The sequence below is a fragment of the Saccopteryx leptura genome, chromosome 1, assembly GCF_036850995.1.
Source record: "Saccopteryx leptura isolate mSacLep1 chromosome 1, mSacLep1_pri_phased_curated, whole genome shotgun sequence".
Classification (NCBI taxonomy): domain Eukaryota; kingdom Metazoa; phylum Chordata; class Mammalia; order Chiroptera; family Emballonuridae; genus Saccopteryx; species Saccopteryx leptura.
This window is the reverse complement of record NC_089503.1, coordinates 244,569,558-244,586,127: the sequence shown is the minus strand read 5'-3', so window position 1 is coordinate 244,586,127 and position 16,570 is coordinate 244,569,558. Positions and strand designations below refer to the sequence as shown.

Below are 16,570 nucleotides of genomic sequence, written 5' to 3'. Positions count from 1 at the left end.
CTTATACTCGAAAACTTTGTGTCTGCTTTTATTCCCCTTGCCTTACACTCACTTGTTTAGCAACACTGTCACAAGCAAGCAGAGCCCAGAGGAAGACATAACTAAGGAGATATTGTGATATATCAGTTTCTCCTCTTGTCCTGACCATAAGGAAGCTCATCACTGTTTAATTCCATGACACTCTGTGGTCTCTTCTCACTGTCACTTACCCATATACCCTAATGTATTCAGAGATAATATCACAAACAGACATGCCTAAATAGGCAGTGTAACATACTTATTTCCCTTTTTGCTCCGACTACCAGGAAGTTCAGAGATCATCTTTTTCTTTCAATTTATTTTGTATTGATTTCAGTGTACAGCTTAGTGTTTAGGCAATCATATACTTTACATAGTACTCCCCTCGATATTTCCAGTACCTAACTAGCACCATACATAGCTATCACAATATTGACTATATTCCCTGTGCTTACTTTATATCCCCATGATTATATATTCAGAGATAATCTTGACAGTCTCGCAATTCTGGCTGGGTTTTCTCCAGGCCACACTGCTGTTCTCCCCTTTTATATTCCTGTTTAATTTTTATAAGCACTTTAACAAGGGCACCCTACTTAAACACACTTGGCCACAGAGATGCGGGGATGCACTGATGGTCAGATCGTAATTGTGCTCTCAGAGCATGTACACATGTGATTTCACAAACTCCATTCCTTTCTCCTCCTGGGCCACCCCTTACCTCCCATCAGTCTGACCCTTTTTTGGAGGTGAAGATAGGGAATATATGAGGATGGAGGGAGCAAGCAGAGGGGTAAATGTGTCTTATAGGTCCCAAGCCCCCTTCATGCCTTCCTGGGTGCCACACATTCATCTCAGGCCTCCCCAGCAGAGGAGGCAGTTGGAGCCCCTACCCATCTTCATGTTATCCTGCATAGATTTTCATTTATTGTGGAGCAAGAGGGCAGACCTCAGTTGTGTAAGAATTGAGAGTGTCTGTGGGGTGGCACAGCAAACCTTCCCCTATGAGGGGCTGCCTTGTGCCTCCCCACTCTGAATGGGGTGGTTTACACTGTCATTTTGGGATAATTTGCTCTTCTGTACCATCGTGGTCATGTTTTTTCCTGAAATGCAGATGCTGACAATGGACAAGGGACACACTATGTGCAGGTCTCGGAGCTGGATCGGCTCAGCCCCTGACCTTATGGGTAACTAGGCCAGGCCATTTCCCTCTCTTGGCCTCAGTTTTCCTATCTGCAAGTACCCTTTCAACTCTTCCTGGCTCTGACCATGGGAATCACACTCTTCTGGATTCCTTCCCTATCCCCTCAGTTCATTCATGCATTCATCCAACAAATATTTATACTTATAGAGCACCTACTGTATGCCAAGGGCACGGCAGTGCGTGGGCTGTCCCAGGCCTGGCTCTCTCCTCTAACTAGTGCTTAAGCTGGAGAATCTTCTCAGAGCCCCAACTCCTGCAGGCAAAGTGCAGTTCTAAAGGGAGGTGTGGGGTCTGGGCGCCCCCTGATGGCAGTATGGTAAAGTGGTAGTCAAGGCATCCGGTTACTTGTAACCCCGAAGGTCCCCTATGCTTACATACCTCCTCGACATCCACTTCTCTCATCTCCACTTGCCTTCCTCAGGAACGCTTCTCCCCACCCACCGGTTTCCTCACATCAGCATTCATTTACGGCTCCATTTCTCCCACCATTAGCCTGAGATTGCCCTCCCCTATGCCTCCCTGCAGTGGGGGGGATATGTCTGGGAATGAGGGTCTCCAGCCTTCTCAGCCCAGCCAGGCTAGCTCCAGGCGCTTGCTCTGGGGAGGAGCCAGCACAGAGTCCCCTGGAAAGCAGAATGGCCTGTGACACCTGAGCATGACTTTCCTCAGCCCTTTTACAGCCCTTCCACTGTGTGGCAACATTGTCTCCAATAATGATCTTCTAACACTCCCAGTCAACATCACATTGTTTTGATTTGCTCTTTAGCTTTGAAACAATCTAAAGAGAGAAGAAAACATTACAATTCTAAAGATGCTCAAATTCTGCAATGTGGTGGTTCAGGGTGGAACTACCACTTGCACTTGCCAAGCAAAAGTATTAACACTGTTTCTGTTTTACATTGAAACACTAATAATTCCAGGGGCTTACATAGAATGACAGAGACAAAGTGAATTGTTCTGTTCCTCTTTACAGTCCCAGACTTTTTTTTTTTTTATTAGTTACTGTGTTCCCAAAGGGATATGCAGTGCCCATCTGGATTAGAGACCCACACATTGCCCGGAAAGACTGCAAATGGGTACAGACAGGGACTTCCTTTTGGGAAGACTGTCTTAGACGGAGCTACCAAGCAGCTGGGGACAAACAAGGCCTGCAAAGGAGCAGGGGGCATGACATGTTAAAGACTGCAAGACTTGGCTGATGTGTTTTGGGCAGAACCTGAAAGTGTTTCTAAACATTACCTAGCACCTCTGTGACAAAACTGTCCCCTGTTGAGAACAGAATTGCAGCCTTGGGAGCACCTGTAGTGTCAGGGTTTATAGTTCATCTTGCTAAACCTTCTGTGTTCGCACCAGAAGCTGTGGCCCACTAGTCATGGAGAAGCAGAGCTTGGGCAGCAAGAGCTGAGTGGTGAGAGGGGTGGACTCTGTGGGCCCCAGGTCCTCCCCAGCTATGACTACAGAAGCCTTGGGGTTAGAACCCTCTCCTGAAAGTACAAAACCTGGCCCCCAGGCTAAAGGTAGAGCTCACTGCAGGTGCAGTTCAGGCTCCAGGAATCTCTGCCCCTGCTGAGACCACCTCTAGGATCAGTTCCACTCCCACCCCTGCGTTATCCCCCAGCTTCCAGCTCAGGATCTGCCTTCAGGGACCTGTACTTGCACAGGGGGCATTCTATAATTTATATACTGTTGGATTAAATTTGCTCTTCTTTCTCTGGATTATTTTGCATCTATATTCATGTACCAGGCTTGTCACCTTCCTTACATGTCCTGTCTCTGCCTGGTTTTATGATCAGTGTCATGTTGGCTTCACAAAGGAAACCCAAGTGCAGGTTGTAGAAGGCCCCATTAGTGTCCACCTAACTCCCCTCTCCCAATTTCCATGAATGCCAGTCTGACACTAACTACCAGCCACCAGGCCTCTTTGCTGCTTGCAGAGACATTGGCTGAGATAAATGGTCGCTGTTCCCCCAGTAATTAACAGGTGGTGGATAGTCCTTGGCTTCCTTGGCTCCAGGTACCTGCCCACACCCACTTCTTTGGCTCCTTCCCTTAGTCACTCCCCGCTGGAGCTTCCTAGGATCCACTTCCAGAAAAAGGACTTGTACTTGAATTCTGGCTTCCGATTTATCTCAGCCACTTGGTGAGACTATGATTCTAGGTGTTTCTTATGTGTAAAGTGAGGCTGCACAGCATCCTCTCCTGTTAGATTGTAAGGTCCCCACAAAGGCTTCCTGGTCCCCCCAACCCCAGCACAGATGGTGAAAAGAGGCTCGGCCAGATGTGCTTTATTGAGCTCTCTCCTAGCGGGTGAGGTGTTTCAGCCGCCAGCAGTGCTGCAGATATCGGAGCCAGGGGTGATAGTGAGGCCAGCTGCAGGTGACTTCAGTGGTGGATTCGGAGGTGTATTCCACAGGGGACTCGGATTGACAGGAGACAGGCAGCTCAGGCACTGAGGAGCTGGTTGGGGGCTGTGCTGGGAACCGCTTCTGATGATGTTTGCTGGACTTGGAGGCTTTGGGGGCTAACTGCTCTGGTCCATTGGAGGTCTTGTTGGGAGGCTGCATGGGGATGGTGGTACCACTGGGGGATAGCACAGTGGGGGGGCTCTGGCTAGACGAGGTGCTGAGATGCCGCACAGAGCCCAGGGAGCGGTGGGCCTGTTGGGAGGGGCCCAAGGAAGTGGAAGTGATAGATGGCCGGAGGTGCTGCTGGCCAGGGTCCTGGGGCTGGCTTGAGGAATTGGCCTTTGACCGAGGTTGAACCTGGGACTTGCCAGGCAGCTTGGAGCCATTGGCAGAGTCTGTGGCCTGGAAGTGAGGCTGGGACTGGCCCAAGGTGGTACGTGAGGAGCTCCTAGGAGCTGGTTTGCTTGGGGTTGAGGGAACAGTGGCGGTCTGCCCTGGGGAGTCAGTCAAGGGGTCTACGGAAGACTTGGAATACAATGTGTCCTTTAGCTGGCCAGCTGGCAGGTCTGAACCGGGACTGGGTAGGGACTTCACTTGTCCTTTTGAAGCTGGGTCGCGCTTACTTTGGCTGCAGAGAGAGGGCCATGCGGATGAGGTAGATCTAGCCAATCTCTTGGGCCCTAGGGCTGTTTTTGGGTGCTGAAGAGTGGGATAGAAGCTGCTGGGAGCCACAGTGGGGTTAGTGGCCATCCTTGGCAGGGACAGAGTCATCTGCATGCACTCACCCATGGAGATATACAGGCACACACACACATAAATGAACTCACACAATGCACACACAAACCCCTTCTCATAAATAAATGCACACACATATAGGCCCTACTTTCTAGGAATGGGGGTTACCTACAGTTGGCTCCGAGGGCAGTGGGGGACCCACCACCACAGCCGCTGGGGAGACGAGAGCCCGGCTGCGGGCCAGGGTCCGCAAGACTGGTTCCCGAGAGCATAGGAGAGAGAGGTGGATAGTGAGAGGGGAAGGCAGAGCACCTGATGCCAATGGCCAAGATGCCAGCTGGAGGCCAGTCAGAGTCAGGCAGAGGGGAGGCAGGAGTGAAGGTGAGTGGGGCAGGTAGGCTAAAGATGGACACAGAAAGACCAACACTGGGACAGATGGACACCCCCATGCCCTACGAGCACACACCGTTCTGGGTTACTCCTGCTGCCATGTCCAGTGCTCGCCCGCTGAGGTCTCTCATGATGCTGTCCACGGCCTCGTGATGCTTTAGAAACAGCGGACGTATGACGTGATGATACAACATGTGAGCCCCATTCCATGGCCCGGGAACCATGCAGAACAACAGGAAGGCGCACTGCGGGCATGGGCAGTAGTTATACTCAGCCCCAAATCTGTGCCCCATGAGAAGCGATTAGACCTCACCCATTAGACACTGGACTTCATGGACCTAGGTCATCCCCATCAGACACCCTTTTGGATGGGCATGGGCTGCTCCCATCAGACACCCCCCTGGCTGGGTCTGTTTCCACAGTGAAGGGACTGCATCTCCCCAACACTCCAGGAGGCAGCAAGGTGGGCCCCTCAAACCCCCACCCCCAGTTGCTGGTTGCCTGCCTGCTCTCAGAAGACCCCGACCTGTATGTACTCTAGCAGCGCACACCTTGCCCACGTAGTAGAAAGGGAACCAGGACAGGAGTAGGTCGCTGAAGAACTCGGCAAGCCCGAATAGGCTGTACACCACCCAGTAGGTGAGCCACACAGTGTCGTCCTCCTTGTTTGGGCTCTCGATTGCTTTGATTCTGGGGGGAGGTATAGCAGAATCAGAGGCTGTTGGGAGCCCCTGGACGCCCCACCCAACAGCCTGTGGGCACTCACGAAGCATATGCAGGGTACACAAAGCCGATGAGATTGCACAGTAGTGATGCCCCGTAACCAAACAGAAGATAGAGGCTTAGCAGAGTGGTGGCTCCTGCAGAAAAGATGTGTGTGAGTGGGGGTCTGGCTCACTCCACACCCAGCCCACAGGCCCTCCAGCCTCCTCTTGGCCTGGCAGATGCACCCCACAGAGTTCTCACTTGTTCCACAAGTTTCAGTGACCCTTCCAGGATGTGCTATTTGCTCCACAGCACCTTGGTGACTCCTACTTTGGCCCTGAACCCTGAGTTTTATGTCTGTAATCAGTTAACATGGCCCCTACAATGATGGGAGCTCCTCAAAGGTAGGCAGGGTCCTCAGCCCTGGTGGGTACAGAGTAGCTGCCCAATAAACATTTGTTGAACGAATAAGTAATCATCTGCAATTATAACTACCTCATTCTGGGCCCTAAGGAAGGGTTGTAAACATAAGGCCAGCATTTGAATATAAGTAATGGGAGAAAGATACATGATTAAGACATGACTGCTGGTGAGTGAACAAATAGCAAATAGTTTAAAATTTCAATAGTTTAAAATAGTATGGGGTTTCTCAGTCTCAGCTAACATCTAGGCCATGTAATCCTCTTTAGGGAGCTATCCTGGGCACTGTGGAGGTGTTGAGCAGCTTCCCTGGTACCCACCCACTCAGTGCCAGGAGCATCCCCAGTCATGATACCACAGATGTCCGCAGACACTGCCTAGTGTCCTAACAGGCAGCATGGCCCTGTTTGAACCCCTTGTCTTAGTGGGAGGGAGCAAAAGGCAGTACAGCATCTCCCAGATCTTGGGAAGCCCTCTGCTCTTTTTCCACTCACTCACCATGAGACACTGAGCAAGTTTCTCTCTGCTTGGAGACTTAGTTTCCTCATCTGTCAATGGGGTAGTAGTGGCCCTGCCTCCTAGGATTGTTTTGGAATTAGCTAAATACACTCAAAAGAGAGGACTTGTCCTTTCCACATATTACTAAGGAACTTCTAGTCACAAAAACATTTCCAGCAAAGGAGGCTCAAAGGAGAATAATTTGAGGGTATGGGGAGCCAGGAGCACTAGCCACTCTGAAAACGATTAACTGTCACATTTATTAAGTGCTTCTTGTGTTCTTCTCTGTTCTATCTCATGCAATAGTCAAAACTAAATGGAAGCTATCAAGGAGAGGGGCTTTCCCAGGATCACTCAGGAGTATTTACAGCTTTCTACCTCCTCCCCTATCTTCAGGAGAGATAAAGGGCTCTCGTAGACCAAAGGGCAGAGTCACCCACACCCTTCCGTCCACCCGCATTAGCTTTTATCCCAGAGTCTGAGGTCAGGAATGGAGGAGGGCCTCCTCAGCTGACTCCTCTGGGTTTCCTCCTGTTACTTAGGGTGGGGGATTTGACCACTGAGGCAGGTGAAGCTCATGAGTTCCCACATCTGGGTGAGGGGGTAGGGGAATGTCATCTCTTCCTCAAAAATAGCTAGCAGAGAGCAGTGGCTATCCCACAGCACCCCTCCCCTCAATCCCTAGTCTTGCAGCCTCAGCAACAGGAGGATGACCTTGGACATGGGTTGGGGAGGTAAGGCCTGAGATCAACAACAGATGGGGCCCAGAGGGTGGAGAGGGGTAGATACTCTAGACAGGGCAGGTGACAAGAGCATCCTCCCACATAGCCCCTGCCTCTCTGGGCTTTAGTTTCCTCCCTATAACTACCAGCCTCTCTAGCAGTCTCCTTGCAGTGGGCCCTCCCCAGTGCTCTATGACCTAAATTCCCCAGCCACTGGTACCAGGTATGTGGAAAGCCAGGCAGGAGGTCAATGGCTTGCTCCCAGGGGCAGGTCCCTGGCTGAGCAGACATGAGGTGAGCACTGGGATCCTGGGGAGACAGATTTCGGACCCTCCTTGGGCTGTCTGTCATGGGGATCTCCCAGACAGTGGGAAAATGGGAGGAAAGTGGACTCCTAGTGTCACATATAAAGTGCTCAAAACACAAAATACCTGACACTGTCCTCATCCAGAGCCCCCCCACACACACCAGAATCCTTGTGATTCATTCCAGGGGGTCTTCCTAGAAGAGGGGACAGATTGGGTAGGCCTGGGACACTGCAAGAGGAAAGGAAGATGTTTAACAGCTTACTAGACAGTTTCTGAGAATGGCAGGAGTCACCCCAGGTCGTTGAGGAGAAAAGAAGAGGAAAGACTAGAATGGAAGTTACAGTCAGGGGTGGCGGGAGCCCCTTCTCCCTGAGCTTCCAGTCAACCTTTCTCCAACCCCATCACAGCTGTCAAACAACCAAACTCCAATTCAACTATTTCTACACAGTAGGCCAAAGCCATTGATTGATATGATAGGGCAGGTCAAAGGTCGGGTACAAGCAGGAAAACAATGGGAGAGGAGGTGTTAGTGACCCTCCCTTCTGGCAGGGAGCATCCTCTCTGAAAGATTTCTATCTACATTTGCTTTCAGACTGGGGGGTCATCTGGGAAAGGGTTGAAGAGACACTCTGGGCACTGGCTGCCTATCTGCCCCCTCCTCCCCTTCCCTATCCCTGAGGCCGACAGGGCAACTGGAAGAACCGGACTTCGGCCTGGCGGGCACCCAGCGCCCCAAGGGAGGAGGCAGAGAACGGCCTCCAGACCCGAGGGCCAGAGTAGGGGTGCTGCACCGGCCGAGAGAGGGGGTGGCTCTCATCGAGGTGGCAAGGCTGGGGCAGGGGAGGAGCTGCGGGCTCACCCGAGGTCGCAGTCCACGACCCCTCCCCAGCAAGGATCTCGGTCTCCACGCTGGGCAGTGGGGCGCACCTCTTAATACGGCCCAGACCCAGCACCTGAGAGGCAGGCCGGAGTGGGGCAGGACAGAGGTACCCCAGGGCCTCAGGGTGCGAGTCGGTGAAATGGGGCGACGGCCCCGAGCGTCCCAGTACGGCTCACCCGCAGCCAAGTACCGCTTGTCCACACCGGTCTTGGCTTCGAGCGCCCCTAGTGCTTCGGTGGCCAAGTTCCTTTGTTCCAGAAGGCGCTCGAAGCGCTGGCGCAGGCCGTCCATGGCACCGGCGGGTCCGGGGCTGGTAGCCCAAGCTTGACCTCGGCGCCGCACACCGGCCCCGCGGTTCGCGCGCTGCTTTACCCTGGAGCAAGCGGCACTGCTCGGCTCCTGGGCTGGTCTCTGCCCCCAGGCTGGTTTCCGCCCCCTTCCCCGCGCACTGGCCAATGGGAGGGCTGGGCGGACAAAGGAGGTGGGGCCTGCCCCTTCTCCCTCGCCGCATTGCCCTCTGGCGGGCCGCGGCCGCCGCAGCCACGACTTGGCAGAAACGGGGCGGGGCGCGGCGGCTGAGGACACCTATTGGCCGAGCGGAGTAGGACGTAGCTGATTGGAGAGGCAGGGTCACGGCATGGGATTATTGGCTGAACAGTTGTATAAATAGGCTGGGGGGAGGGGAGAAGCTTGGGGGAGCAGTTAGTGGGAGGGGCCGGAGAAAGGGCAAAGCTGATTGGAGATACGGACGAGGATTCATTGACAAGAACAGAGAAGAGGCGGGGCATATTATCAAAGAGGCGGGACAGACTCTTAAGGGTGGCTATGGGGCGGAGCTAAATTGAAGAGGAATCAAGGGGCGGGACTAAATAAAGGGGCGAAGTCAATCCTAACAGTGAACTCGCTCCTCCAGTTCAGAAGAATTGAATCATTGTACAAATGGGGAAATTGAGGTTTCAGAGGGTTTGTGTCTGCGTGTGTTCAACCTTCCATTTCTGTCGAAGCTTTGTGCCCCTCAAGGGACGCCGCAAGGACCCCTGGGAGTTGAAGCCTTTCAAGGTTGCTATGGCGCCGGGGGCGGGGCGGGCGCTTGGGTCTACTCGGCGGTTTGGCCAGGGGGAGGGGATTTTGGTGGCCCCGCCCCGGCCCCGCCTTAATCACCATGCGGCTCATCCGGACCATGCTCTGGCCGTGCCTGGCCTTGCCCCTTAGCCTTGGCCTCTTTTGCGCCCTGTCTTTAGGGTTGGCCTCGGCCCGTGCCCCCATCTATGTCAGCAGCTGGGCGGTACGGGTGTCCCAGGGTTACCAGGAGGCCGAGCGCCTGGCTGACAAATTCGGCTTCGTCAACCTCGGGCAGGTGGGTGGGATCCGGATGGACAGGACCGGTCGGGAACAGGACCACCCAAGATCCTAGACCCCGACAGAGGGGAGCGGGTCCCTCAGGTCTTATTGATATCAAGAACACACAACCAACGCCTGCCTCGACCAACTTCAGATTCTAGGACACCTCCCCCGCAGGGTACCCGAAGCCCACACCTGGTTGGGGGAGGATGCAAGCACGGGTGCTCTATCAGGGGAGCCAAGTCCCAGCGATGCGGCTACTCCCCCATATCCCCAGATCTTCCCTGATGGGCAATACTTCCACCTGCGGCACCGGGGCATGGTCCAGCATTCCCTGACCCCGCACTGGGGCCACCACCTGCGCCTGAAGAAAGACCCTAAGGTGAGCCTGCCCTTGAGGCTGCCTTCTTGGGCTCTCAGCCAAGCCCTGTTTTCTTGTGATTGTTATGAACGGCTGTGGCCTTTTCAACTCACCTGCTCTCTCTGAATTTTTGTTTCCACCTGGCCCTCCAGTGAGAACCCAGATGGGATAGATCTGTGGAGAGCAATAGATCATGCATGTGCCTGGTGCACACTCTAGGGCCTGGCACACTATCAGCATTCTTGTCAAACTCCCCTTCCCTTCTCTATCTTATCCTGAAAGATTAAGTTTCCCAGGTACCCCATAAAAAGGGGCAGTTAACATTCTAACTCATAAGATGGAGGGAGGGGAATTGGCCCATTTTAACAGAGGAAACAGTTCCAAAAAGAAGGAATTCTACCTGAAGTCACCTAGTGACACCATGGCTGAATTGGGACCGGAACCCCGCTTCCAGATTTTCAAAGTGGTGATGGAGAAAAGGCTTTAGATGCCAAGCTGAGGATTTGAGACTGAGTCTGTCAAGCCCTTGGAAGCCACAAAGGGGTATATATACACTGGGCTAGGGTATGAACAGGCAAGGAGCAAGAAGCCTGATTGTTCGAAACCCACCTGGAGCATTGGCAACAGAGAGAACTGGCTGGTTGGAGAATGATTTGCAGGACAGAGTGAGGGCTTGCAGGTGGATAAGATGTATAAAGCAGAGGGAGAAAAATCAGGGCCATCTTCCAAGGCAAGCAGAGCAAATGGGAAGACAATGGCCCTGACTGCTGAGATGGGGTTGGGGGACATGAACTGGTTTTGGAGGAGAGATGTGAGATATCAACAAAGCAGAAGGAAGAGCAAAGGTCTGAGGAAGAGCAGCTTGGGCAGGCAAAACAACATGTGCAAAGGATTTGGCCTCAGCCCCAGGCCCCCATCTAAGAAGGCCAGGAGTGAAGTAGCCACTATGGCAGCAGCAGAGGGAGGCTGGTGAAAGTCACATAGGCAAGGCCTGTGGGCCCTGAAAAGGGCGATGGGGAGCCATGGGAAGGTTTTAACAGAGAGTGCTGCTGCTGTGTGCTGAGAGTGGGTCATGGGAAGGGGAGCATCTAGAGGACCAGGGGGTGGTAAAGAGAAGTGGCCACTATTGGGGGAGATGGGAAGGTCTTGGGCAGAGGGATCTAGAACAGGGATGGAGGAAGGGGCAGAGTTTGGACCCCAGGACCCCTAGCCACCCCAGGCAGTGGTCAATTATCTGTGGGTCCAGGGGACAGATGCTTCAAGTGCCTCGGCCCCTTCTAACAGCAGAGTCCAAAGTATGTGAGGACCCTGAAGAGCATCCCCAGGAAACACAGAGCTCCAGGTTCTGTCCTACTCCACAAGGGCCCCAGGACAAGCAGTGGGCAATCCAGATACACATGCTACTTCAACTGCAGCCTCATGGACAGTTGCCCTTTCGTGAACCCTGAGAAAAGACCTGGGCAGACCCTAGACACAAGCTTGGGCCCTTTGACCAGGAATTGGTGGGAAGGGCTCAGAGGATAAGATCTTCTTGTTCTGTGAGACAGGGCCCTGTAAAGTGCATAGATACGAGGGAAGGATAGCTGGGAGGAGGCTGAGCTAGCACCATTAGTCTGGCCCACTCCCTTGGTGGGTGTCTCCCTCCAGGTGCAGTGGTTTGAGCAGCAGACTCTACGGTGGCGGGTGAAGCGCTCCTTGGTGGTGCCGACAGATCCCTTTTTCTCCAAGCAGTGGTACATGGTGAGCAGGCGGGGCCAGGTGGCTGGGCTGGGCCATGCCAGAGCCCCAGTGACTCTAGGCTCCACCTGGCACAGAACAACGAGGTGCAGCCAGACCTAAACATCCTGCAAGTCTGGAGCCAGGGGCTTTCAGGCCAGGGCATCGTGGTCTCTGTTCTGGATGATGGCATTGAGAAGGACCACCCAGACCTCTGGGCCAACTATGTGAGTCCACAGTGGGCTGGGGCAGGGGCTGTTCCCTGGTCCCACAGTCTGCTCCAACCCCTTCATGTCCCCATCCCATCCCCAGGACCCCCTGGCCAGCTACGATTTCAATGACTATGACCCAGACCCCCAGCCACGATATACTCCCAGTGACGAGAACCGGTGAGCCTGGTGTCCCACAGTGCCTGGGGATGGCCCTTGTGCCCTGTAGGGTGCTGGGTGAGCTGTGACAGCACCCCTCTCTGCTCTGGCACCAGGCATGGAACCCGCTGTGCTGGAGAAGTGGCAGCCATAGCTAATAACAAGTTCTGCGGTACAGGCGTCGCCTACAATGCCCGAATAGGAGGTATCTGGCCCGCCATAGACAGAGGCTGGACCAGGTGGCACTGGGTGGCTGGTAACACCAGGGAGAGTTAGCAGATCAACCAGGGGAGGAAGCTTCTTGGTGCCCATGCCCGTTGCTCAACGGTGCAGGGTCTCCAGACTTAGAGTAGGGAGAGCTAAGCCCTGCACAGATATCCCCACTCCCTGGGAGCAGAGAGAGAGGGGCTAGCCAGAGCATCTGGAGTTGGCCTGGATGGGCGGGGCATCAGCAGTGCTGTCTGCAGAGGACCAACAGCTGCCTGTGCAGGCGTGCGCATGCTGGATGGCACCATCACTGATGTCATTGAGGCCCAGTCACTGAGCTTGCAGCCGCAGCACATCCACATCTACAGTGCCAGCTGGGGCCCTGAGGATGATGGCCGAACAGTGGATGGTCCAGGCATCCTCACCCGAGAGGCTTTCAGGCGCGGCGTGACCAAGGTGAGCAGTGGGGCCTAGGGCTTTGAAGGGCCTGTGCCTACATGAAAGGCTGACACCTCCACCCCATGTCCCTTGCCCTGTCCCCATCTGCAGGGCCGAGGTGGGCTAGGCACACTCTTCATCTGGGCATCTGGCAATGGTGGCCTACACTATGACAACTGCAACTGCGATGGCTATACCAATAGCATTCACACACTCTCTGTAGGCAGCACCACCCAGCAGGGTCATGTGCCCTGGTACAGTGAGGCATGTGCCTCCACCCTCACCACCACTTACAGCAGTGGCATTGTCACCGACCCCCAAATTGTGAGTGGACCCTGCCACCATGCTCACCCTGACTGGCCTAGCCTGGTCCCCACACCTTCCCTCCAGTCCCACCTGCCTTCCATCTATTCCCCTGCCTTCCTTCCAGTCCCCTCAACTTCCCTCCTGTTCCACCAACCTCCCCTCCAGATCCTCCCGTCTCCCCTCCAGTCTCCCCTCCAGTCTCCTTCCCTTCCCTCCTGTGCCCCAACCTCCCCTCCTGCGTCCTCACTTTCCTTCTTGCTTCCACTTTCCTTCCAGTCTCTGCACATTGTTTCCTTTCCTCTTGTCTTCCCTCCTGTTTCCCCATCTTCTCTCCTCTCAGGGATTGCTCCTGCAAAGCTGGAATACAGACATGGTTCCAGGCCCCTTGCCACTGTTGCCCCTTTACATTCCAGGACTGTGTTTCCGGGGTATGGACCTGGGCAACACTCAGGCCCCTCATCTACTGTAATGTTCTGCAGTCCTTCTTGAGCCCCTGGTTCCATGTGAACAAAGGCTGGGTTTTCATGTGCACCAGGCTCCCAAGTCCCTGTCTCTATCCCCAGGTCACCACGGACCTGCACCACCAGTGCACCGATAAGCACACGGGCACCTCAGCCTCTGCCCCACTAGCTGCAGGCATAATCGCTCTGGCTCTGGAAGCCAAGTAGGTGACAGTGGAAACCCTACCTACCATCCTGGCCCCCCAGTCGTGGCCCCAGCTTACTCCCTCACCTACCCCCAGCCCATTCTTGACATGGAGGGACATGCAGCACTTGGTGGTTCGTGCATCCAGGCAGGCACATCTCCAGGCCAAGGACTGGAGGACCAATGGCGTGGGGCGCCAAGGTGCGGCAGGGCTGGGTGGGGTGGGGACGCCATGCCCACAGGGCAAGTGACTGTGCCCTTCCACACAGTGAGCCACCACTATGGCTATGGGCTGCTGGATGCTGGGCTGCTTGTGAACTTGGCTCGCACATGGCTGCCCACACAGCCCCAGAAGAAATGCATAATTCGGGTCCTGCACACCCCCACGTGAGCACCCTCTTTGGTCCTAGCCACTGTACACACTTGCCACCTCCCCAGTCTTCCCCCACCCCTGTCACTTCTCTAGCCCTCACCCATACCTGCCATCAACATGTGGGAGGCAGGTCCTGAGGCCTTAGTAAAGACAGAGGGTGGACCCCATGGTCTGAACCCAGACCCTGCCTGCTGGCTTCCCATCCCCCCAGCAGGCTGACAAGAGGGGCCCTGACCCCCCATGCCACCCTTAGCCCCATCCTGCCACTGATGCATACAAGGAAGAAAGTGTCAGCCTGTGCTGGTCGTGCCAACTACATCCGCTCACTGGAGCATGTGCAGGTGCAGCTGTCACTGTCTTACAGCCGCCGGGGGGACCTGGAGATCTCACTCACCAGCCCCATGGGCACCCGCTCTACACTTGTGGCCATCAGGTACAGGGGTGGGGTAATAGGCCCTATGGGTCTGCACAGGGGGGAAGGGGCAAGTACACTGTGCGGTCAGGTGTGGCCTGCACAGGGGGACCAGTCCCATGGGGTCCTGTCCTGTGGCCAGCACTTGGCATTGTAGTCAGATACTTGCTATGGCTCAATGGCCCCTTCATGACTGTGGTTCTAAGGTACCCCTGTTGTCCAACCCCCATATGTCTGTCTCAGACCCTTCGACATCAGCGGCCAAGGCTACAACAACTGGATCTTTATGTCCACCCACTTCTGGGATGAGGACCCACAGGGCTTGTGGACCCTGGGCCTGGAAAACAAGGGCTACTATTTCAACACAGGTGAAAAGCAGGCATAGGATGGGGACTCTGAGGTCAGACTCAGTTACCCCATTGCAGTGGGGCTCCCAGTGATCTCCTAGCATAGTAGGTGTCCTGTAACCAAGAGAAATAGGCACCCAGTTACTAGCCCGCAATGGTTGCTAGGGATCTGGGACTCCAGAGTGGGATGGGGGTGACTGGGAAATGGGGTCCAGAATGGCAGGATCAGGCTGCCAATAGCCTCTTTCCCTCGTGGCCCTACTCACCATTACCCCTGCCCAGGGACGCTGTACCGCTACACGCTGCTGCTCTACGGGACGGCCGAGGACATGACAGCACGGTCCCCAGGCCCCCAGGTGACCAGCAGCGCGTGTGTGCAGCGGGACACAGAGGGGCTGTGCCAGGGTGAGTGCCTGGCGTGGCAAGGCCCACTTGCTGGCAGTGTGTGTGTGTGGCCCAGGGTGGGTAGATGGGCCAGGGCTGCAGGCCTCAACCTCACCTCCACGTCCATGTGCTCCTTGCAGAATACCACATCCTGGACCACCTCTGCCTCTCCCACTGCCCATCGCAGTACTTCAATCAGACCCAGCAGGCAGTGACCACTGGGTCTGGGTGCCCAGCCACAGCCCCCCGTAAGTGTGCTTCAGCTGACACTTTTGCTACACCTGTGCAGAAGCTCCCTGCTTGACTGTACCACCTGCTGCCTGCCATATATACAGGATAAGCATAGGGGCTCTTCTTGCTCAGGGCTCACTCCCCCCAAAAGGCCACCCCCAGCCCACTGAAATTACCCTCCCCTGCTGCAGAAGCTGCAGCCTGATCAGGCCTTGGTGCTGGCCCTGCTGGCCATGGCCTTTAGGAGCCCTCTCCTCTGTAACATCTTCTCCATGAGCTTCCTGCTTCCCTGTGTAGGCTCCCCACCAGTTGCAGAGGCCACCCTTTTCACGACCCAGTCCCAACTGCTGGCTGGACTCCAGAGACATCCAACTAGGAGAGCCACCATGTGTTACGGCTTAGGCCTCTGGCAGGCACTGCTGTCTCACTCCCTCATTCCAGATGAGTGCCCAGGGTGAGAACCTGCCCCTGGAAGGCCCTGGCGGACCATCAGACCTACAGGCCTGGGGTGGCTTGTGTGGAATCCTGCAACCTGGACTTGGCAGGTTCAGGTGAAAGAGAGAGACACAGGCATCTAGTTACACAGTTGGGATGGGGGTGGGGTGGAATGGGGCAGAGGCCAGGCCATTTCTGTGATCACTATCCCTTCTCTGCCGCAGAATCTGTGGGGAGGTGAAGGGAAAGCCAGTGATACTATCCAGAGTCTTGGGGACCATGTCTGACCTCAGAGTTTGAAAATAAAGGTTGAATAGGAGGTGTATAGTCTTCTGTCTCCTTCGGGGCACAGGCAGCCCCACACCCCCTAGCATGATTGGGTTTTCCCTGTGCCCCACTTGAAAATCGCCTTCCCTGGCTATCAGCCCCTGGAAGACCTGGCAACCCACAAAGGAAAGGCGCTCAGTCTGGGGTCCAGAGACCCCAACTGTGGGGGCGGGAATGGGTGGGAGTTCCTAGTGATGTCCACATGCTTTGAGCATCAAGCTTCTAGGACCCAGCCCACATTCCCCCTTCCATCCTGTTGACACTAACAAGTAGCTGAAGAGTTTCTAAGAGCTTCCAATAACTATACTCCATTCCCTGAACGTCATCAGGAGATGGTGAATTATGGGCCAGAGGTATGTTGCTCTCATGCCCATAGCATTGACTTCCCCATTTG

General features: G+C 54.9%; 2 protein-coding genes across 3 annotated transcripts; one reads left to right on the top strand and one right to left on the bottom strand.

Annotated features, from left to right (window-relative positions):
• Positions 1–3,492: 3,492 nt before the first annotated feature.
• REEP6 (receptor accessory protein 6) lies at positions 3,493–8,696 on the bottom strand. 2 transcript variants are annotated; one of them, XM_066342538.1, is made up of 6 exons: positions 8,462–8,696; positions 5,519–5,612; positions 5,304–5,442; positions 4,829–4,997; positions 4,535–4,617; positions 3,493–4,255 (listed from the first exon to the last, which is right to left on the bottom strand). In XM_066342538.1, the coding sequence occupies exons 1-6, from the start codon at positions 8,574–8,576 to the stop codon at positions 4,247–4,249; spliced, it is 609 nt and encodes a 202-aa protein (XP_066198635.1). In that variant the 5' UTR covers positions 8,577–8,696; the 3' UTR covers positions 3,493–4,246. The 2 variants fall into 2 exon arrangements, with proteins under 2 accessions (XP_066198635.1, XP_066198643.1); XM_066342546.1 differs by lacking the exon at positions 4,535–4,617 and having other exon boundaries at positions 8,462–8,694.
• Positions 8,697–9,447: 751 nt separating this feature from the next.
• PCSK4 (proprotein convertase subtilisin/kexin type 4) lies at positions 9,448–15,930 on the top strand. Its single transcript, XM_066360973.1, has 16 exons — positions 9,448–9,642; positions 9,904–10,008; positions 11,635–11,727; positions 11,802–11,930; positions 12,016–12,092; positions 12,188–12,276; positions 12,562–12,734; positions 12,828–13,040; positions 13,586–13,686; positions 13,765–13,868; positions 13,937–14,054; positions 14,294–14,473; positions 14,696–14,820; positions 15,082–15,240; positions 15,324–15,431; positions 15,712–15,930. Exons 1-16 carry the CDS (start codon positions 9,448–9,450, stop codon positions 15,870–15,872), a joined length of 2,130 nt encoding a protein of 709 aa, XP_066217070.1. The 3' UTR covers positions 15,873–15,930.
• The last annotated feature ends 640 nt before the right edge of the window (positions 15,931–16,570 follow it).

What these genes read in the sequence shown, in the direction of transcription:
- REEP6 (XM_066342538.1), bottom strand. Translation starts at nt 8,576, where the DNA reads ATGGACGGCCTGCGCCAGCGCTTCGAGCGCCTTCTGGAACAAAGGAAC. An exon ending in CAAGCGGTACTTGGCTGCGG is followed by an intron (nt 5,613 to 8,461) that starts GTGAGCCGTACT and finishes TCTTTTCTGCAG; the next exon opens with GAGCCACCACTCTGCTAAGC. An exon ending in GTGTACCCTGCATATGCTTC is followed by an intron (nt 5,443 to 5,518) that starts GTGAGTGCCCAC and finishes ACCTCCCCCCAG; the next exon opens with AATCAAAGCAATCGAGAGCC.
- PCSK4 (XM_066360973.1), top strand. Translation starts at nt 9,448, where the DNA reads ATGCGGCTCATCCGGACCATGCTCTGGCCGTGCCTGGCCTTGCCCCTT. An exon ending in TCTCCAAGCAGTGGTACATG is followed by an intron (nt 11,728 to 11,801) that starts GTGAGCAGGCGG and finishes CACCTGGCACAG; the next exon opens with AACAACGAGGTGCAGCCAGA. An exon ending in TTGTCACCGACCCCCAAATT is followed by an intron (nt 13,041 to 13,585) that starts GTGAGTGGACCC and finishes CTCTATCCCCAG; the next exon opens with GTCACCACGGACCTGCACCA.